The 22,763-nt window shown below is 32.8% G+C and overlaps 1 protein-coding gene across 1 annotated transcript; it reads left to right on the top strand.

Annotated features, from left to right (window-relative positions):
* Nucleotides 1-14,976: 14,976 nt before the first annotated feature.
* Nucleotides 14,977-22,021, top strand: LOC121254767. The gene is made up of 4 exons (XM_041154914.1): nucleotides 14,977-15,626; nucleotides 19,747-20,346; nucleotides 20,455-20,740; nucleotides 21,520-22,021. Exons 1-4 carry the CDS (start codon nucleotides 15,051-15,053, stop codon nucleotides 21,552-21,554), a joined length of 1,497 nt encoding a protein of 498 aa, XP_041010848.1. The 5' UTR covers nucleotides 14,977-15,050; the 3' UTR covers nucleotides 21,555-22,021.
* The last annotated feature ends 742 nt before the right edge of the window (nucleotides 22,022-22,763 follow it).

Here is a 22,763-nt window from a genome sequence, read left to right as displayed (position 1 = left end):
TGATTAATCTTAAATGCCCTCAATTATCTGATTTCCGTTGGTATAAAGATGTATTTCTAACTAAAGTTATGATCAGAAATGATTGTCAACAGCCATACTGGAAGGAAAAGTTCATAGCCGGACTTCCATATTACTTCGCTCAAAAGGTACGAGAATCATTATTAAGATCAGACGGTACTATTGATTTTCATAATCTTACATATGGTGATATAATAAGTAAGATTAATAGAACTGGATTAACTATGTGCAATGATTTAAGATTAAAAAAGCAAATGGAGAAAGAAAAGAAGTTTGCTAGAAAAGAATTAGGTACTTTTTGTGAACAATTTGGTTACACTCCTTTATTAGCCCCCTCAAGAAGACACAAAAAGGGAAAAAGAGTTTATAACAATTATTCCAATAAAAAACGAAAATACAGAAAACCTTATAAAAAGATAAAAGATAAACAAATATATAATAAGCCACTAAAAAATCCTAAAAAGACTAATAAAAAGAAAAAGCAGATTGTTTGTTATAAATGCGGAAAAATAGGACATTACAAATCAAACTGTAAAGTTAAACAACAAATTAATGAATTAGATATACCCGAAACACTAAAAGATAAATTAATAGACATTTTTATAATAAGATCAAGTGAAGATGAGGTTAGTTCTTCAGAAGAAGAAGAAATTTATCAATTAAAAGAATCAAGCTTTTCAGAACAATCTTCCGATAGTGAATTAGAAGAAGATGAAGTACATATCTGTAATTGTCTAAATAAGGATAATTGTATCTGTAACAAAACCATTAATGTACTTTCAAAACAAGAAGACATTATATTAGAATTAATAGACAAAATCAACAACTCTCAAGAAAGAAAAGATTATTTAGAAAAATTAAAAGATACATTTAATAATCAAAATACTACAATAACTTCATCCTCAACACCTTACAATTTTTCAGAAATAATAAGTAGATTTAAAACTGACAAACAGAAAATTACTATTCAAGATATACAACAAGAAATCAATGAGATAAAACAGGAAATTAGAAATTTAAAAACATCTAATCTTAAATTAGAAGTTTCAAACGAACAACTATTACAAGAAATTATATTATTAAAAATAGAGAAAAATGGAAAAAACTTCCATGAAGAAAAACATAATATTGAACAGGGAGAATGTTCAACATTAGATGAAACGGACAATTTCATTAATATTCTTAATAAGATAAATTTTCAAAAATGGTATGTTGAAGTAACAGTCTCAATTAATCAAGAATTCTCTTTTACTACAATTGCCCTATTAGATACAGGAGCAGACTTAAATTGTATACAAGAGGGATTAATACCTTCTAAATATTTTGAAAAAACAAGAAAAACATTATCCCAAGCCAATGGAACAAAATTAAATATAAATTATAAATTATCCAATGCACACATATGTAATAATGGACTTTGCTTTAAAACAACATTCATCTTAGTAAAAAATATTAATACCAAAGTAATCTTAGGAAATCCCTTTCTTGCACTACTTTACCCTTTCTCTGTAACAGAAGAAGGAATCTCTACTAAAATACTTGGACAAGAAATACAATTTAAGTTCATATTTCCCCCAGTTCCAAAAGAAATTAACTCTTTAAAGAAAATTTCATTAACCAGAGAAATTAATTTCTTAACAAAAGATAAAATTAGAAGAAAGGAAAACCAAATAAACTTCTTAAAACAAGAATTAAAATATAAAAGAATTCGAGAACAGTTAAAAGACCCATTATTAACCCAAAAAATTGATAATTTCAAAATTACAATTGAAAATGAAATATGTGCTAACCTACCCAATGTCTTCTGGAATAGAAAACAACACATAGTTGAATTACCCTATGAAAAAGAATTTTCTGAAAAAAACATTCCAACTAAGGCTAGACCTATCCAAATGAATAACGAATTACTAGAATATTGTAAAAAAGAAATTAATGATTTAAAAACAAAAGGATTAATAAGGAAAAGTAAATCACCAAGGAGTTGTGCTGCCTTTTATGTCCAAAAACAGGCAGAATTAGAAAGAGGAGTTCCTCGTTTAGTAATAAATTATAAACCTTTAAATAAGGTATTACAATGGATTAGATACCCAATTCCTAATAAAAAAGATTTATTATCCCGATTATATAATGCTACAATATTTTCAAAATTCGACATGAAAAGCGGGTTTTGGCAAATCCAAATCGCTGAAAAAGATCGGTATAAAACAGCTTTCACAGTCCCCTTTGGACATTTTGAATGGAATGTTATGCCCTTTGGATTAAAAAACGCCCCTAGTGAATTTCAAAATATTATGAACGAAATCTTTACTCCATTCACTTATTTTTCAATAGTATATATAGATGATGTATTAATATTTTCTTCATCTATTGAACAACATTGGAAACATTTAAATATCTTTGTTCAAGTTATCAAACAGAATGGATTAGTTGTCTCCTCATCAAAAATAAAACTATTCCAAGAGAAAATTAGATTCCTTGGACATGAAATTTATCAAGGAACTATTACACCAATTAGTAGAGCAATAGAATTTGCTGATAAATTTCCAGATGAAATAAAAGATAAAAATCAATTACAGAGATTTCTAGGAAGTCTCAACTATGTTGCAGATTTTTACCAATCTCTCAGACCATTATGCAAACCATTATTTAAAAGATTAAAAAAGAATCCACCTCCTTGGACAGAAAAACATACTAGTATTATAAAACAGATTAAAGCTCATATTAAGAAATTACCATGTTTAGGGCTTCCATCTCCTCATACTTTTAAAATTGTTGAAACAGATGCCTCTGATATAGGTTACGGAGGAATTATGAAACAAAAATTATCATCCAACCCGGAACAAATAGTTCGATTCCATTCAGGATGTTGGAATCCTACTCAAAAGAATTATAGTACTATTAAAAAAGAAATTTTAGCTATTGTATTATGTATTTCTAAATTTCAAGATGATTTGTTGAATCAAAAGTTTTTGCTTAGAATAGATTGCAAATCAGCCAATGAAGTTTTAATTAAAGATGTGAAAAACCTGGCTGCAAAACAAATATTTGCCAGATGGCAAGCTATATTAAGTATTTTTGATTTTGATATTGAGCATATTAAAGGAGAATCTAATTCTCTTCCTGATTTTCTATCCCGAGAATTCTTACAGGGAAAATCATGTCATCTTCAAAGTCCAAAATAAAGTCCAAATCTTCATACGCACGGCCGCCATCTCCTCCCTATCCTTCACCTTGTCCTTCTGCAACTCCAAGACCTTATACGGTATTGGGATCATTACCACAAAATATTAGACCCTCTTACAATCCATTTTCACCATTAGCCTCTCCAAAATTACCAACCTATTCCAAAGCTGTTTCTCCTCCTTCTCCTTCCCAAATTATTAATCCTCCATTATTATCTCAACCTTCTTCGTCTCCTATTATTATCAAATCTCATTGGCATCCGGTCTTTCCTATTGAATCTGAAATACAACATCTGTCTGACCCTCAGAAATTACTTGATGCCTTTCTCCTACCGGACTGGCATTATGTTCCACAAAACATTAAGAAAACCCAGCATTTTTATGAATTTATATTAGTAGATACTGACTCAATTATTCTCTGAGAAATTCCTTGTTCCCTTCAAACTCAACCTTCTCCACCAGCATCTCCAATCATTGCTTTTCATAAAGTCACTATTAAGCAAGTTCTCACACTGGAACAATGGGGAAAAAATCCCTACTTGACAAGAAAATTTTCTCATCCCTATGATCCTCCTTATTATGATTATTACGATTACCAGCAAGCATGGACAAAAATGTTTTTAAAACAAAACAAAAATTTGCGTCATTCATGGTTCCTTCATTTTGATAAACTACAGGAAATTAAAACACTCCCGAAATGGTTCTCACTATGGTGGGAATATTATGGACCTGAACCTCTTCTCCTTCCTCTTCCCCTTCAGGAAAGTCTCCAAAATTTCATCTCACAGAATGACAGCCCACCAGCATTAAACCATTGCTCACCCCTCTTGCTCTTCTTTCTCAAAACAAAATTAAATTGGATTATGAAATGGGAACACGTTATCAAACCTCATCCCTCTCTCAAAACCATTATGTTCCTAGCCCGTCAAGTTTCCATCAAATGGTGGGAAAAATACAATTATGATCATGTACTGAAGATGTTTTCAAAAGTTACCAAAGCTCCGGAAGTCCTAGTCCAGCGAAGCAGATTTCAAGCACAATTGGCATCCATTACAAACAAAAAAGATTTGAAAAAATTAGCTGAAGTAATGTCACAAATATCAGACAGTGACGATGAAGAAGAAGCACAACCCAGATTAACTCCACCACAGCAACTCGCATTATCACCAGCTCATCAGGCCTCTCCTTCCCAACAGGCCTCTCAATCTCAAGGCAACCAAGCTGCATCTCCTTCTCAAAATTATTCACCTTACCATCCGGTACAACTGATGGATTCTCAAGACCCGTTTGAACTGGAATTAGCAAATTTTGATCCTCAGAATTTGTAACTCCAAAAAATTATTATCTGACTAATCAGCATGACATGCAGATAGTATCTCTCTAAAAAGTTATTCGCGACAGATTATTGCCCAGCAAAGCGACAAATAATTCTGTACTAGATTACGTGTTCTGTACTATGTTTGTTTTTAGCGTCGGCTGACACTGTTCTTGTCTTTAATGTCGGCCGGTACTGTGTTTGTCTTTAGCGTCGGCTAATACTGTTCTTATAACGGCCGGTACTGTTCATGTATTATTAAAGTTACTGTTTTAGTGTCTATATAAGGGGGTTCACGAGGCAAGAAGGGCATTCAGAGTTCTAATCTGATCCCTTCCTCTCTCGCCCAAACCTCTCCAGTCCAAGTCCTGTCTTCCTTAGTCCTGTCCTCCTCTCTCTGTAAATCTTCAATCGTCCTTCCCTCATGTCTTCAGCTCCCAACTCCTTTGAGAATTAGTCTCCTTGTAAGTATTATATTTTTAATGAAGAAGTTTATTTCATATCTCTTTAGTTTTTATTTCCTCATGCATATGGTCGGTTATACCGCCTGCCTACTTTGCCATCATGCATATGGCCGGTCTTACCGCCTTTAATTTCTATTAATACATTACTGTTCTATTATATTATACCTGGGATATACGCCTTGCACACTTTATATTGACTATATAATTATTTTTAATTTTTAATTTTTTTTATTTTAAATTTAAAAAATATGTGATATATATTATATCATATATATAAAATAATTACTTCTAATAATAATTTCTATCTATATTTATTCTAATTATTTGTAACACTGTTTTTAACTTTTTACTGCTTGCTTATTCTAATTTTATTTTATTTAATTATTATATTTTATTTAAATTTTATATAAAATATAATAAATAATTTAATTTTTTTTAAAATTTAAAATAAAAATAATATTAAAAATATCTTTATAATATTTTATTTAATTTTTAACTTCTATTTAAACTTATTCAATCATATCTATAAAAACAAATAGATCTCAATCCTTTCGGACGGAGAGGGTAGGTGACTGAATCCTGACCCTTTGATTCTCAATTTATTTATTTAAAAGTAATTATAACCAAAACTAAACTATTTAACTTTCTAACAAATAATTTATAATTTTTAAGTAGAATTCTACCATAAAGTTATTCCGTGGAAACAAAATTATAATTTATTCTAAATTCGCATAATATAAAAATAACCATATGCGACATGGTAAATGACCATGTTGGCCAGTAATATGACACGTGTACTGTTACGGAGGAAGGCCTTGGTTCTAGAAATTGGACTTCCTTGAACGAGGGACACGTCTTGTTTGCTTATAAAACACGTGTTCCCTTATAAGAGTACTCTTATTAAATTAGTTAAAATTAAAAAATATTTTTTATGAATATAAGAAAATTTTAATTTTTAATTATTTTATTCACATAAATCTTCATATTAAAATAATTATTTTTTTATTATATAATAATAAAATAATATAAGATAAATTTGATTTTAGTTATTTACATCAAATCTCTACATTAGATTATATATTTATTCATTATATAATAATTAATAATTAATAATTTCAAAAATATTTAATTTTTTAATTATTAATTTATTATATTTTATTATATTTTACTATTCTACCTATTATATATTAATTAATAATCATATTCTTATTAAATTATTATATCACTAACTCAAATTAATATATCAATTGTGATAAAAGATGTGATAGAAAGAAAGGAAAAGAAAAATAATTAATAAAATATATATTTGATGTATGTACAGTAACCTTTAAATTTGAAAAAATTTTTGAAAGTCACTGTAGTTAAATTCCAAATATTTAGAATTTGGCTAATCTAATGTAAGCATATTTTACTCTCTAATAACTAAATACTTATTGAATTTAGCTTTTAGCTAATTCAATGAGAGTACTCTAACAGGTTAGATTTTAACAAAACTTATGTTCAATCCGTTTGGATATAAAGATACTTTCAACTCATTTTATCTTATTTCATCATTATAATTTTTTTTCATATAAAATTTAATAAACAATTCAAAATTTTCAAATCTCAAAATAATAATAATATTAAAAAATAATATTTTAATAATATTTAATTTCACCTATTTAAAATCATCTCATCTCATATTACTATTCAAACGAATCCTAAGATATAAAATAAATAATAAAATATATCTCTTCATACCAGATTAAACTTTTGAAATAAGTGGTGATTTCACATGATATTTGAGCAAAGGTCCTGAATTCGAATTCTAACTCTATACTTTACTCTATTTAATTAAATATTTCACGTATTGGGACTATCCATTGAAGAGAAGTCTAGCCCATATGTAATAAGAGTGTTAAGATATAAAATAAATAATAAAATCTATTTCTTTCTATCAAATTAAATTTTTTAGACAAGTGCTCATTTCATACTTCGATACAAGAAATTTCAATAATACGTTGGATCTCTTCATTCACAGCCCTTCATTGGTTGCGCTAGAAAACTATAACCATTTCGAACACATTTTAAGTAAATATATATTTAGGATTAGTAGTAACCAATATTTCTTATTCTTTTTTTTTTTTTTTTTATAAATAGTATGAGCATGAAAATATCCTTAAATTGATTTTAGATCAAGAAAATAATCCTGATATCGGTATTCCTATATAACTTTTTTTACATGAAGTCGAATTAAAAAACCAGCTTAATCTTTATAAAGTTTTAAATATATATTTTAAAAACTCTGTTTTGAAACTGACAAATTAAATCAACATTGAACTTATTTTCTAATACAATAAGGAAAACAAATAGCGTAATGATGAAGACATAACCTTTTTAATAACTTTTATACATCTTTAAATTTAAATAGGGAATACTTTTATAAAATAACTATACTGTATGCTTTTGTTTTACAAAGATATGCCCTATTTAAAAAAAAAAAAAAAATTATAAAAATAGTTGTGTCTATGTAATTAAGGATGGGAATATAAAAATTTATATAGAGAAATGTTTTAATTACAAAAAGATTATACAAAAATAAACTTGTAAATTGACAAAGTTTAAAGTATTACGTCAATTATAAAATTATTTTTATTATAAATTTAAAAATATTAGATCTTATTACATAAACAAAATATATTTGAGTATTTCAAATAAATATATTTATTTCCTTAGTATGAGCATGGAGATATAGTATTTTGTATATTGATAAATAATGTCAACTCATTAAAGTATATAAGGAATGAAGTGTTAGTCCCACATTGATCAAATAAAGTGTAGACAAATAGTTTATATTGAATCATACTCACTATAATATTGTCCTAAAGTGAAGAAGAGAGAGCTACATAAGTAACCCGTGTCAAGGGCAATGAGCTTAGGGTGCTATGAGGCGCACTTAGCTCGTATGCATCGTTGCAAGAAGCTCTACATTTATTTTGAAAATATTAAGTGTTGTTTGCATCTATTACATAATAGAAAATCAGTCTTTTTTTTAACTATTTGAATGCATCATAATTAATAGATGTTTTATAATTCGAGAATTAAAATGAGACATTATGATGCAAACTATGATAGTATTAAGTGTGTAATTTGATGACCATTTTGAAGGATTTTAGGTCATCCGGTATAATGGTCACCATTAACTTAGGGTTGCCATATAACTGATTTGTTTATTGGCTTTATTGTATCTGAGAACAATTTTATTAATATTCTATAACACGTTGAAATGAAATAAAATATATTATAAAAACATTATTATTAAGATCGAGCTTTGGAGTCCAAAATTTATTTTTAATTTTCATAATTTCCTTCTTAACGCATCATATGAATCTATATTAATTCATTTTTATAAAATTTCTTTTATAGTTGCAATATTTCTTATTTATTTTTTATTCGTGTTTCGGTCGTTACGGTTTTTAAAAAGTTCCATAGTAATTGGTAATTATAAACTTACCATTAGTTTTTTTTTAATTAAAAAAAAAAAAAAAAAAAGGAACCGGACGCTGACAGGTAGTGATGAACCAATGTTGGGCCTAGCCAGTATGAGAGGTGCAGAAATGGGCCCTGATGACTGTGTATTAAGGATTGGAGCCCTTCCTAATACATTCGCCTGTGTTGGATTGGATAGGTGGCAGGTGCTTGTCTTAATCTCGACTGAAACCTACGCTTTCACTACCGAGTATCCCTTCCTTCCACCATGAGCTATTAATGACCATACCTTTTTCAAGGCCCAACACTTCAGCCTTTCACACTCCCCAACAATCAACATATTGCTTGGACTACTTCCCTTTCAGCAATTTGTTACTTTGTGGGAAACGACAGAACAAAATTAATACATTTGAATAAGAAAAATAATATTATAAGACGATTCGATAAATTTAGGATTTCTGTTCGAATTTTATGTCTAAGAATATGTACGCAAGTATAAAATTTTATAATATATTTTTTAAGTATTTTATAATCAAATTGAACGTTTTATAATTCAGCTGGAGCATCCTCTACTTAAAAAAGAAAAAAACAAAAAGAAAATGAAGTCGTAAGTTATAACCCTAGAAAAAGACATTTTCTTTATAAAAATAAGAGTTCTTCTACAGAGCATCCACTATAGCGGTGCACACATTGCACACACTACGTAGATACTTTTTTTTTTTCTTTTCATTGCGATATTTCTATTTTTTTTCTCTCTTCCCGTTTTCTTTTCTTTCCATTCAAATTTTTCATCCCATCCCGCAAAACAGCCCCTCCTCCCTCACATCGCCTCCCTCTACCCAGCGCCACCCCGCGACGTCGTCCCTCTGTTCAGCGCCACCTCGCTTAGCTTCCCTGTTTGCCCAACGCCGCCACTCCCCGCGAGGTCATTGAACGGTGTCGTGCCTCCCGCGAGCTCATCGAAAACCCCCTTCTTCTTCAATGTGAACCGCTGTGAATCTCTCAAGTTTCCTCACAAAACCCATGAATCTTCTTCTTCTTTGCAAATCGCTGAGTGGCGTTGACGAAGTCATAAACCCAGCATTCCGAATCTATTTTTCTGTGAATTGTGGAACTCAGGTTCGATTTCGAGACCTTCTTCTTCTTTAGAACATTCTCTGTGATTCTCTCAGTCCCCTCACGTGCATTGTGATTTCCCCCTCCCTTCATTCGCTTACACTGCAATTTTCCACCTGATGTGATTTCCCCATCTCAACTAGCAAAGTGCGTCGAAGAATAGGCATTGGGGAAGCAAGGCAAGAGGAGGAGGAACAAAAGCCACTGGGTCGAGTAAGCTTGGATCCGAAGTATTTTGATTCGTGAAAGAAGATGTTTGATTGATTCTTCAATTTTCACTATTACTAGCCTTTGAACCTTAATGCCAAGGAACAAGGAACTGACTTTTTAAACAATTTTTTTAAAATTTTTTTGGCCGCATAAAATTACACTGGTTACCGAGAGAGTATAGGAAAAAGAAAGAGAATGGAGGATCAAAGTTCGTTCGTTTATACTCTTCATGGTCTTTTCTTTTTTAAAGGTAAAGTCTGCGTAAGTTTGCTGAGAACTTGGAGGAAGATTGATGTTTTTGTAAGGTTTTCTAACAACTAAACAGAGGGCTGGTTTCAAACATTTGAGAGTTTTCATATTGCAAGTATTAAGTGAAAGCGGATGTCATAAACTCTAATTCTATGGCCATTTTTTACTAGGTAAAATCTCTCCTATGTATTTTTACTAGTATTTGAAAGGGTGGTTCTTTGAAATTGGCTTTTTTCTAGGATTGCTAGGGAGGTAGGATTATTAGATCATGTTAGATCACATTGGAATTGGAATGCAGAGGTGGGATCCTTCTAATAATACAACGTTATTGTTTCTATATATGTGATGTTAGCTTTAAGGGAAGATGTAATTCTGATATAGTTATCTCATATATTTTTTTCTACAAGCATATTCTAACCATCCTAAAGAGAAGAGTTCAGAGGGCCATAAGCATGATCTTTTTTTTTTTTTTATAAGTCTGCTAAATGGATAGATACTTACCTCCCTTAAAAGACTTTTCTGTAGACATAATTGATTGAATGGGAGCAAAAGGTCAATGAAATTCAAAGTTGGATTTGTAGTGATTTAAGTATTAATGATCTCATGTTGCAATTGATATAAACTAGCTACAAATCACGATTGGATCATAATCCTTTCCTGTTGTAAAACAGGGTCACCTCTAAACCCAAGTTGCCTAACTATCTCAAACATTATGTCCCTTCTTTTTCTAAAATACTCTATTGATGAAAATGCTCGAGATAGGAAGGGTCATTCATTTAAAATATTCTTCCTAGACATTCTTGCACATTGAGGGGATCATTTTTGAATAAGCAGTCTTGGTTTTCCTCAACTTCTCCTCTAAAACCCAAATTCCCAAGCACGAGTACCCAAATCCAAGATAGCCATTGACAATTGAAGAAACTATCTGCAACTTTGAGAAGGCTTCAAATCGAGCTGGAATGTGAATTGTTTTCAATGGCGACTTCTGAAGCATATTCAATAAAATCCATTACCAATAGCATATTCAATAAATTATGAATACATGATTAATGCACGACTAGGAATGACTCAAAAATTGAAAATTAGAACTGCAGGGGCTTCCAACACTGTCTGAACAACCAGCTCTCCACAGCAGGGTCATAAATGGGTCAAAAGCTCTATTTGCTTTCGTTTATCCAAATTTTATGATCAATAGGTACCGTATAGTCATTATAGTTCTTCCACTAGGACCCACGAAATGTAAAGTGGTATTTGACTACTTTATTGAAGCTTCTCGTAAGATACTCTTTCTCTTAATCTTCAAATAGTCTATTGCTTTCCCTTTCATTTTTACTCCCTTTACTTAGTTTTGAATAGCTTCATCTTCAAAGAAGGCATTTGTGAAATTTCATGTCTAACCCATTATTGAGCAACGGCAGTGACAATGTTAAGACAGTGTGTTATATTTCACTTCATAGAAAATATATGTGAATTTATTGATTCACAGTTTTTCCTTGAAATAGTAATCCTCTTTATTTGCTTTTCTTTGCGTTCAATATCTGATCTGTCTGTCTTTGTCATTTTTCATATTTGGTCTTGAACTTTGGTAAACATCGCCCCCCCAGTATTTTGAATGGCTTTCTGGTGCAAATTTTGGATTGACTAAAATTGACAAGATTGGATGCGAAGACAAGATGTTGATTTTCATTTGCTATATATTTAGTTCATATAACTTTTTTTTTTTATATATAAGTAAAATATTTAGTTCATGTAACTTTAGCACCCTATGTGGTTGCTAAGCATGCACTGATCTCTGTATATATTGAGAGAGAGAAAACTATGATTTTCTATTATGTGGATGAATGTTGTAAGCTAATTCCACGTGAAAATGACGAGGGAATTTGGGAACTTTTCAGTGATCAGATTTTTGTAGTACTAATTAATCTACAACGGGGATGAAAATGTTCAATTTGCTTTGCATCCTTGCTTCATTGTCTAAGGTATGTTTTAGTATACAATGGAAGGTATCTGTATTCAGTGCCCTTCAAGTTTAAACCAATGGCATTGTTAAGCTTTCTCTGGAAGTTCTCACCTTTCAGAACTCAAGATCTTGTACTGTTGTCGATTTTAATGTTGCATTTTATATGCTATCTGTTGAACCTTCAATGTATATACCTGTAGCAACCAAGGAAAAAAAAAAAAACTCATAACATGTATGCATAACATGAACAGCTATGTATAGCAACAAAGGAAAAAAAAAAAACTCATAACACTAATACATAACACTATTAGATGTAAATTCACAAAGGCTGAAATTACCCATCTCCCTTTACACAATTAGTAGGCCAAGGCTCAACTCAAACACAGGGACTGATTTGCACTAAGTTCCATGAGGGCAAGCAGGACATATCCTGAAGATACTCAAAATGAAGAATTAAAACAAAGACATTAAAAATAGAACGTTGCGAGAAGATATATAACGTGAGAAAGGTAATTTTCTCACATTAGAGGACAGAATTTGTGATCTCTATGACCTTTTTGTTGACATAAACATTCATGTTTTCTCTGCCCTTTCTTGAAAAATTGTTCATTTGCGGAGGAAACTTTTCTTATTTTTTTACCACTAAATAAGTCTAGGGGCAGGATGAATAGGGGTAGAGAAAACATGACGCCCATCATTAGAAGTAAGAAGTAAAGGAAAAAATCGTGTCATAGATCAATTTAGTGGTAAAAAAATTATATTGAGCTTTACCACAACAAAATCGTACTGAGCTTAATTTATTTTTGATATGGTAGAGAAAGCTTCGAAAGCTTTATTTTGAAGATCAGAAAACTTCGAATTTGGATAAAGTTGTAGTGGAATTCGTAGATTTGTTTGGTTGTTAAATCTTTCCTTTAATGCAGACTAATGCATTCGTAAACAAAGCTACTAAGTTTATGCCATTCTCGGATGAGAAAATACCCAAAGTTGGCAGCCATTAAATACTAAAAATACAGATCTTAACTTACACAAAACCAAGCATCCAAGAAACACAAACACATATGAGATGCTAGGAAACGGAAGCATTCAGACTAAATGCGGACTAATGCCTTCATAAACAAAGCTACTAAATTATGTCATTCTCGGATGAGAAAATACCCAAAGTCAACAACCATTAAAAGACAAAAAACATAGATCTAACAAATACAAAACCAAGCATCCGAGAAACACAAAAACATATGGAGGGTACCAACAATGAGCTCATGAAAAAAGACCACTTTGATTTGAAAAAACAAGAAGCAAATGTTAAGCTCTCGATACCTTATAATTCCCGATAGGGAGAGCTTAGTCTTTAAGCATGTACAACCAAGAAACCTGTAGAAAGGGTTTAGAGCTGCCGAGAGAGAGGGTTGCGCAAAGCCATGGGAGGCAACATCTACAGGAGGGTACCATTAGTTTCTAGCAAATACAGAGAGAAAAAAGGGATGGAGTAAATAGAGAAAAAAAAAATGTATGCCTAAACCCTAGAATTACAAATTATTTACCCTTCTGCAGATCTAAGGGCTTCACGTCGGTGGACTGAGGGCGGCTTCGCGTCGGTGGACTAAGGGTGGCTTCGCGTCGAATGGACTGAGGGCTTGGCTTCGAGGGCTGAGATCGAAGAAGAGAATGGCTGAGGAGGTTCGGTAGGGGGCTTTGAGAAATCGATGAGAAATTAGAGAGTGAACGTGTGTTACGTTGGTTTTGTTATAGGGTATTTTTAGTATTTTACTTAAGCCACGTAGTGAGTGCAACGGCTTCTTCCAAACAAGGGTTTCTCTCCAGATTTTTTCTAAAAACAAAATGAGTGATATAATCATAAATCTATAAATTCCATTTTAACAAATTAAAAATATATATTTGATAAAATAATTATAAATAATTTTTACTTATCTCATCTCATCTCATTTTATTATTCTAATTTTTTTTAAATTTTTACATAAAATATAATAAATAATCTAATATTTTTAAATACTAAAATAATAATATTAAAAAAATAAAATTTTACTCAAATTAGTTAAAATTATCTCATCCATCGTATTTCATTTCTCAATCAAACGGGGCCCTGAACTGAATGTTATCTGCCACCATTAAGTGCAATCACAATCGAACAGAGCTTCTTTATGACGTGGTTTTCTTGAAGGATGATCATTCCTTACCCAACTCAAATAAATCCATGAACAGAAAAATGCCCTTTTCTGCTGGCTTCTGTAATCTTGATCTCTCCTCTAATCGACACGTAACTAATTAGATCTGAAATTGGGATTTAAGGCCCCCTAATCCGGATGACTTCCCACTTCTCAGTACTTTCCTCTCTCTCTCTCTTTTCTCCTAATTCATTCGTAAAAGTAATATTTTTATTTAGTTTTTAGATTCATCTCAAGCTATCTTAATTTATTATTATAAATTTTTTAAATTTAAATATAAAATATAATAAAGAATTTAATTTTTTTAATATTAAAATAATAATATTATTAAAAAATAATATTTTATAATTTGAACGTCTGAACGCAACTTTAAAATCAATTTTCTCATCTGGTCAAAAGGAAATTCCACGTTCTTGATTCGACGTACATAAAACCAGTTTCCTGGAAATGATGACCCCAATAAAAAGATAAAAGGAAGGAAAAAAGAAGTTTCGTACAAACCCAAAAAACATACACTTTCGGAAGACCATTTAACGTCCGTCTAATTAACGCAGCTTCTAGATTGATTAATTTCCGTACGGCCCCACGCGGATACCACTGCCACCCCGTATATTTTTCCAACACGTCCAGCTTCGTCGTCAACCCTCTCAGAGTCCTCGACCACATCTGACATTTCCTAATCTTTCTCGCTACGAAACAACGTGAACACTACAGTATTAACCTTTTCCTTAATTAATATATATATATTTATATTTATTCAATTGAAGGTAGTAAGAAATAATAAGAATACTCTAAACTCCGTTTGGATATTGTTGTTGGAATATATACCCTTCAAACGATCGAGTTGTGTGGTTAATTGTTACTGCTCTTTGAACTTCGGTCATGGAGTCTTTCAACAAATCCAGCGCGGTGAAGCTCCGAAGCCACATGGACAAGTACCTGTACGCCGACTACGACCAGAAGACGGTACGCCAGAGCCGAAGCGGCTCCTCGCGCAGAGCTAAATGGTTCGTGGAGTTTGTCGAAGGGAAAAACCACGCGATACGCTTGAGGAGCTGCGACGGAAAGTACCTCACCGCCACGGACGTCGCGTTTCTTCTAGGTATGACCGGGTACAAGGTGCTCCAGACCGAGCCGGATGAAGGTTACTACTGGAAGTACGAGTGGGAGCCGATACGGGACGGGTTCCAGGTGAAGCTGAGGACCTGGTGCGGGAAATACCTCCGCGCGAACGGAGGAACGCCGCCGTGGAGGAACTCGATCACGCACGACGACCCGCACAGCTCGTCCACGCAGAATTGGATCCTGTGGGATGTGGAGGCGGTGGAGTCGGAATCGGTGCTTATGTCGTCTCGGTCGAGCTTGTCTTCATTGTCTGATGAGGTCTTCGGTTCGGAACCGGAGTCCCCCATGTCGGTTATCTCCTCCACGGCTTCATCGAGATTTTCTTCAAAGCAGGTTAGTTTATTATTTTTTCTCTCGGTTTGATTAATTATTAATGGTTGGTAATTAATCCCTTGTCCACGTTGATTACTGATATATTGTATTTGATTTTAGCATATATATATATATATTATATTATATTTTGGGTGATTTAAGTTGCATGACCTTATCTTCTATGATTGAATATATCTCTTCTGGTATAAGCCAAGCCTACTTTTTAGAACCTAGGTGTATGATTTTGACGAGAGAAGTATTTGAGCGAATTATAGAAAAATAAATTTGCAAATGACGTGATTTGATTAATTACATTAAATTATTAAATTATTTTTTTATAAAATATATAAAGAACAATATAAATTTATTCTTATTTATTTTCTTTATTTCTATAGTACTTATCTTTTATTTATTATTTTGGTATATCTGCAGTTTTCGCTAGAATTTGCGGTAAAATATTAGAGTTTGCAGCTTATGATGCCAAAACTACATTTTTTTTTTTAAAAGAAAAATTACTTACTAGATTACGCTTATCAATATATAAAATGATTTGTTTTATAAATTTTCCTATAAACCTAACTTTTCTCCCTTGTCTAATATCTCTTTATATTAAAAAAGTGTCTATCGCCTAATGAACAGTAATCTTATTTTACACTTTTCTTCTTCCACAACATCACCACACAATCACCATGGCATCCCTCTCTACACTACAAAATCACCACGTCATACCACCACGGCATCCATGGAACCCACCACAGTAATATCCCTCTCTACATCCTTACAACAATATTCTTCACAAAATCACCACATAAAATCATTACAAAATCACCACATAAAATATCACAAAATCACCACACAATAGATCACAAAATTACCACACAACAGATCCCGTGAAGAAATAGGGCATTAGAGGAGCTGGGACTTCGACTAGAAGAAAGGAGGAAGTGGAGGAGTTGTTGGCGAATGAGGAGGCTATTAGTGGTGGTGTGGTGGCGTGAGAGTGGCTAACAGTGGCATTATGAGGAGAAACCCGTGCGTGTAGATAGATTGCATGCGTGGGGCTAGGAAGGAGCTACAGGTGGTGGGTTCCATGGAAGTGGTCCACAGCGTGAGAGGAACTCGGTAGTGGTGCTTGGTGGAATTGGGGTTGAGCTGCGGTGGTGCAAGGGTGGAGAATCCGTGCGTCGAGACTCATTTCAAGTTGCTCGTGTGCGGCTGAGGGAGGAGCTGCCAAGGGGTTTCGACAGTTGGGTTTGGTCGTTGGCGTGAGGGGAAGCTGGTGAAGTGGTCGGTTACGCTGTAGGGTGGCGCATGGCGGCGTTGGGCTGCTTGAGGGAGGAGATCGGGTGAGAGAGAGAAAATATGTGCGGCTGAACGGGAAGGAGAGAGAGAGAGAGAGAGAGAGAGAGAGAGAGAGAGAGGGAGAGTGCGGGGAAAATGATAGGTTTGAGGTTTTAAATTACAACTCTTCATCTTGAATTCTCAAATTTAATCTAATGGTAGAGGTTAAACATTGCTTTAAACTAACTTAAAATAGATAATTAAAATATAAATATTATATCATACACTTAAAATCAACTTTAATTTATAAAATACTAATATTTCATCATTAAATAAATGAAGTTTTGCTAAACATTTTTAAGAGAATAAAACCATCTAATTAATTAAAATTTTCAACATAATTTAAATCTCATAATAAATGAAGAACATAAATGAACAGTGATTTTGCTCTTATGCATTAGATTATTTTCAATGTTTGGAATCACACTTTATTTTTTCTTTCAATTAGATAAATATGGTAGCCACTGCTAGTATTCTTATGTATATATATGATCCAGTACTCTAGTGTTACACATTGATGGTGAAATGAGAGCTACAAGTGTATAGAGTGTCATACTTTATACGACAAGCATATACGGCAGTTTGGAATGGGTCCATGTGTTCAATTATCTCAATTTCTTGAGGACAGTCCAGCGGTTCTCTTCAAAACTACAATAATCTATCACTCTAGCGTATAAGCAAATGCCACTGCTACAATATTTTTTTCATATTTTGTTGTTCCGATCCCTGAGCTTTTTTTTTATATTTCTTTTTATGTCACGTTGTAAACATAACAAAAAATAATATAATAAATTTAATATAATAATAAAAGACTTGTATATAATTTATATACTTGAAAGTTATACCTAAAAATTAATAAATAAATAAAAAAAATATAGCATTACTCATCAACTATTCTGCTCTAAATTAGATGGGCGTCTTCTTCCATCAACCAACCTTCCGCACTAACTTTAATTTAGAGAGGTGGCGAAGGCTGGCCTACACCAAACTCGCATGCACCCACCTTTTACAAAAGCACACCACCATCACTAGATTTGTCTCAAACTTGCACTCCTCATTGCTATTGGTTTAGTAGGTAATTCTAAAAATAGTCATAAATGTGTAAGGTATTGTGCAATTTTTTTTTTTTTTAAAAAGTAAAATTTATTATTAAAAATTTAATTTTTTATTACATAAGTTTTGTATTTATTCAATTTTCTAAAAGTATTACACGACACTTGCATATTTCACCAATGCAAATATCATTTATCATTCATCATTTCATCCTCCCAAGGCTTTGGCCTTCTCAAACTATCCAATTAGAGCATCTTCATTTGCTTGGTCAAATGAGGAGGTTGGTTAAAATTTGCATAATTAATATAAAAAACATCCCACGTTGAATTGGGTAAATCTAAAATAATTTAGACTTTTGCTATATTGGTTGGCCAAATATGGAGAACCACAATTGATTCACCAAACATTAAAATACTGATTTCTCATTCTAAACAAATATTAAAATATTAGTTTCTCACTCCAAACAAAAATACTATTTGGTTTGTAATTAAGAAATTTAGATAAAATTTTAAATGAGTTTAATCAAATATTTTTTGTTATTAGTATTAAATGACTTTTAAAAATATTATTTTTTAATATTAATTTAATTAGAATATAATTATTATTAACATTCAATTGTTAGAGATATAAAATGTGATAAAAATAAATTAAATTAAAAATTATTAAATTAATAATATTTTATTATTATAGAGAGAGTGAATGTATAATCTAATGTGAGGGTTGAATTTAAATGGAATAGGCAAATGTAAAAAAATGTAATATTGGCTAAATTTTGAAGATAAATTTGACCAAGCCAATAAGGATGCTCTTAGAGCATTTTTATTGGCTTGGCCAAAGTTGAAAGATGGCTAAAATTTAAATAATCTATGTCAAAAAGACTCTACATTGAATTGGGTATCTCTAAAATAATTTAGAATTCTGCTGTAGTAGTTGGTCAAAGATGGAGAATTACAATTGATTCACTAAACATTAAAATACTAATTTCTCACTCCAACCACTTGTAAATGTTTATGTAGGTGCAGATTTTTTATTGACATTGAAATGGATATGTTTCTAGATATTTGATTAGTGAATAAGAAATTTAGATAGGTTTAATTTTAATTTTTTGTTATTAGTATTAAATGACTTTTAAAGATATGAATTTTTTAATATGAATTTAATTAGAATATAATTATTATTAATATTAAATTGATAGAATTATAAAATATGATATAAATAAATTAAATAAAAAAATTATTAATTTAATAATATTTTATTATTTTATAGAGAGTGAATGGTTAATGAATTTAATTTAAATGAAAAGGAAAAATACAAAAAAATATGATCTTAACTAAATTTTAAATATGCATTTAGCCATTGTTTTTTTGAACATGACTTGCACCAAGTATTTATCTAATATTAATAAAAAAAAATGCTATCAATCGATTTGAAAATTGTAACAGTTTCCAGAGTTTTCCAACTTAGGTGTGAAATGAAATGAAAGGATGGACTTTACTACGACTACGTCTTCTTCATTTGGTTTGTTGAAAATGAGGTGCATTTAAAATGGGAAAATGACAACCCTTTTTTTAAGTTTTTTTCCCCCTTATGAGCAAAAAGCAGGGATGTTATTTGGACAATTTCTTTGTTCTAAATAAATTAATTTTATAATTTGGGAAAAGATGAAAACATAACATCAATACTTTTATATTGTCCTTTGCAAAGATTACTTTTCACAATTCTCAGCATTTTGATTTTGTGGGCGCAGAGCATGTCCAACAAGTTCCGCTCAGGAATGGGCCTCTTCCACAACGCAAAGGCGGTGCGCCTCCGTAGCCACCACGACAAGTATCTCCTAGCCGAGGACGACGAGGAGTCAGTCACCCAAGACCGAAATGGATCCTCCAAGACTGCCCGCTGGACCGTCGAGTTCTTGCCGGACTCCGACTGCATCATTCGCCTCAAGAGCTGCTACAACAAGTACCTCACCGCCTCCAACCAGCCCTTCTTGCTCGGTATGACCGGTCGCAAGGTGGTCCAGTCTTTGCCCCAGAGGCTCGACTCCTCTGTCGAGTGGGAACCCGTTAGAGAAGGGACCCAGGTCAAGCTCAAGACTCGGTATGGCAACTTCTTGAGGGCTAATGGCGGACTCCCTCCCTGGCGGAACTCTGTGACCCATGATGTTCCTCACAGGACCGCCACCCAGGACTGGGTACTTTGGGATGTCGATATCGTTGAGATTCAGGTTCAGTCTCCGCGTCCTAAATCTCCGCCTCCGGAACCGGTTCGACGTGTCGACTCTTTGGAGTTAAATCCGAGCTCCCCAACTCCGGCTTCCATCAAATCTGGGAAATTCTCAAGACAAGAGGTTGGAGATTTTCACAATTAAGCTTGAAACTTTCCTTTTGGGGTTTTTTTTTTTTTTTTTTTTTTTTTTTTTGCAATCATTTTGAATTTTGTGCGCATGATTTTTCAGTCTGCTGATCCTAATGTGAGTTCGCCACCCAAGTCGGATGGGAGGACTATTTACTACCATGTGGCCGATGAGAATGGTGTTGTGATCGAGGAAGCTGTAGAGGGATATCCATTTACTTTTAAGGGGAATGGGGTCGATGAATTGACCCGTAAATTGGAGGAAGAGACGGGGTTAGAGGGTATCATTGTGTGTAATCGTTTTAATGGAAAGCTTTATCCCCTTCGCTTGCAGCTTCCTCCAAACAATGCGTCTATGAATGTCGTAGTGGTTTTATCGTCATCAAAAGGTCAGTTTCTACCGAGTTGGTTCCGTATTTCCTGAATTCGAAGTTCACTTTTCGTGATAGAAATCTTATAGGTAGTAAAATGATATTTGTTTTATGCTGAGTAAATTTGTTGAATACGATATCAGTTTGTAGGAACTACCAAGTGCAGAACGATATCTAGGTTGCTAGACCTGTTTAGCATCGGATTACTCATTTTTGTGCCTTGTTTGCCTGCTGGGAAGACAGTAAAAGATTCTTCAAGACTCGGAAAGTTGTATATTACAATGATCGGACTTTATTCCTTATATCTTATTAACCATGCTTTGGAAGCTAATACTAGGGCTATCAAAGTCATGTCTGTAGATTAAACATCTGGAAAAGTAAGCATGTATTTTGGGAATCCTGTGATAGGTACCATAATTAACTTTTTACATTAGGAGATTTGTCGTATGTTAAAAGGGTAACCTGTTTAACATACAATGGAACCTAGCAAAAGATGGTGAGGGGTTGGCTTGTATAAGTATTAACTATTTAGATGTAAAAATTTACCTCAGTTTCTTACCCTTCCATCACCAAATGGTCGTATGGGTCCTCAAAATTTATTTAAGATTGAGGTTTGCCCTGTCCTCTAGGCCATGGCTAATGGCTAAAGTGCCACTCTTTTGTTAATTTTAAGCTTTGGTAAAAAAAAAAAAAAAAAAAAAAAACACAGAGATAACTGTGTCTTGACGTGTATTATAGCATATTCCTTCCTTTGCCTTGGCTTTTACCTTATTTTATTTTTATTTTTGGTGCATCAGTGGCAAAGGACTTTGCAAAACAAGGTTTATCATGATGAAGACCATGTGGACATCATAATTTTGTTCAAAATATCCACGAACGAATGTTCTGTACATTCTGAGTAAGGCATGTTGCTGTTCGTGTGCCACCTCAAAGCATCCTGGAACCAATTTTAACAGGTTGCCCATCTTGCCTGCTGTGTTTTGTACTGAATGTATCAATCGAATGGAGAGAATTAAGAGCACATGTGCATATATATTTTTTTTTTTTTAAAAAGTTTTTAATGATGGAGAGTCGTAATGTTCGATCAATAATGTTCCAATCTGGTTCTTCTCGGAAACAATTCAAAAGATACTTTCTATAGGGTTAGTGAGAATATGTTGTAAAAACTTCTGCATGCTTTCTGCCTTTGGGGGAGCCATGATTTGATGGTTTTGTATCTCCTGGTACGCCCTCCCAGTTGCTTTTTGAGGCTTGTGTAATTAATTTTGCTGTAAAATTATTGAAAAATTCTATTTGCAAGCTGCGCCTTGATTATTGATTCACTAGACATTTCAGTAATGTGTAAGTGGCAACCACTGATTGCGGAAGTCTGTCAAATAAAACTAGCATAAAGTCATTTGACTTTTTTAATTTTCATTCATGGCTGTTCTACTCTCACAATAAGAATCTTAAATTATGGATCGCTTAATTATCCTCTCGGAGTCTCTTGCGGAAGTAGAGATGGAGTGCGATATTCGATTTTTTCTTTCCAAACAAAAATAACCCTTTTTCTCCGTCGAGGGCGGTGATGGCGAGAAGAGGCGTCGACAAATTAGAGGTGCTATGGGAGAACCTTCGGCTGACAGAGGAGAAAAGTGTCTTTAGATTGAATGGGATGGAAGGCTCGTTGAAGGATAAAGGAGATCGAAGTCTGGTTTGGAAGTTCTGCTTGGACAGACTGATCGGGATGGAGATCCTCTCCTCCACGATGGCCAAAATCTAGAAGATTAGCAGAGCTTTGGTGTTTCAGGAGGTAGGTAAAAATAACTTTGTTATTACCTTCTCTACCCATGCGACTTACACCATGTAGTTACTATGTGATTTGTCCTGCTAGTAACTAAGATGAGACAGAGATGATTTGGCTAGAGTATGGGATGGATGTCCCTGATTATTTGATAATGGCCTTCTGGTACTCCGAGTGTTTGATGAGTATGTTCAACCAAATACTGTGAGGTTTGAGGAAAAGTCCTTTTTGTAAGATCATGTAAACACAATAGAGAAT

Source organism: Juglans microcarpa x Juglans regia, chromosome 3D, assembly GCF_004785595.1.
Source record: "Juglans microcarpa x Juglans regia isolate MS1-56 chromosome 3D, Jm3101_v1.0, whole genome shotgun sequence".
Lineage (NCBI taxonomy): Eukaryota > Viridiplantae > Streptophyta > Magnoliopsida > Fagales > Juglandaceae > Juglans > Juglans microcarpa x Juglans regia.
Note: the sequence above shows the minus strand (reverse complement) of the source record. Positions and strands in the feature narration are given on the sequence as shown.

Coding starts and splice junctions, on each gene's coding strand:
- LOC121254767 (XM_041154914.1), top strand. CDS start 15,051: ATGGAGTCTTTCAACAAATCCAGCGCGGTGAAGCTCCGAAGCCACATG. Junction 15,627..19,746: donor CGAGATTTTCTTCAAAGCAG/GTTAGTTTATTA, acceptor TTGTGGGCGCAG/AGCATGTCCAACAAGTTCCG. Junction 20,741..21,519: donor GGTTTTATCGTCATCAAAAG/GTCAGTTTCTAC, acceptor TTGGTGCATCAG/TGGCAAAGGACTTTGCAAAA.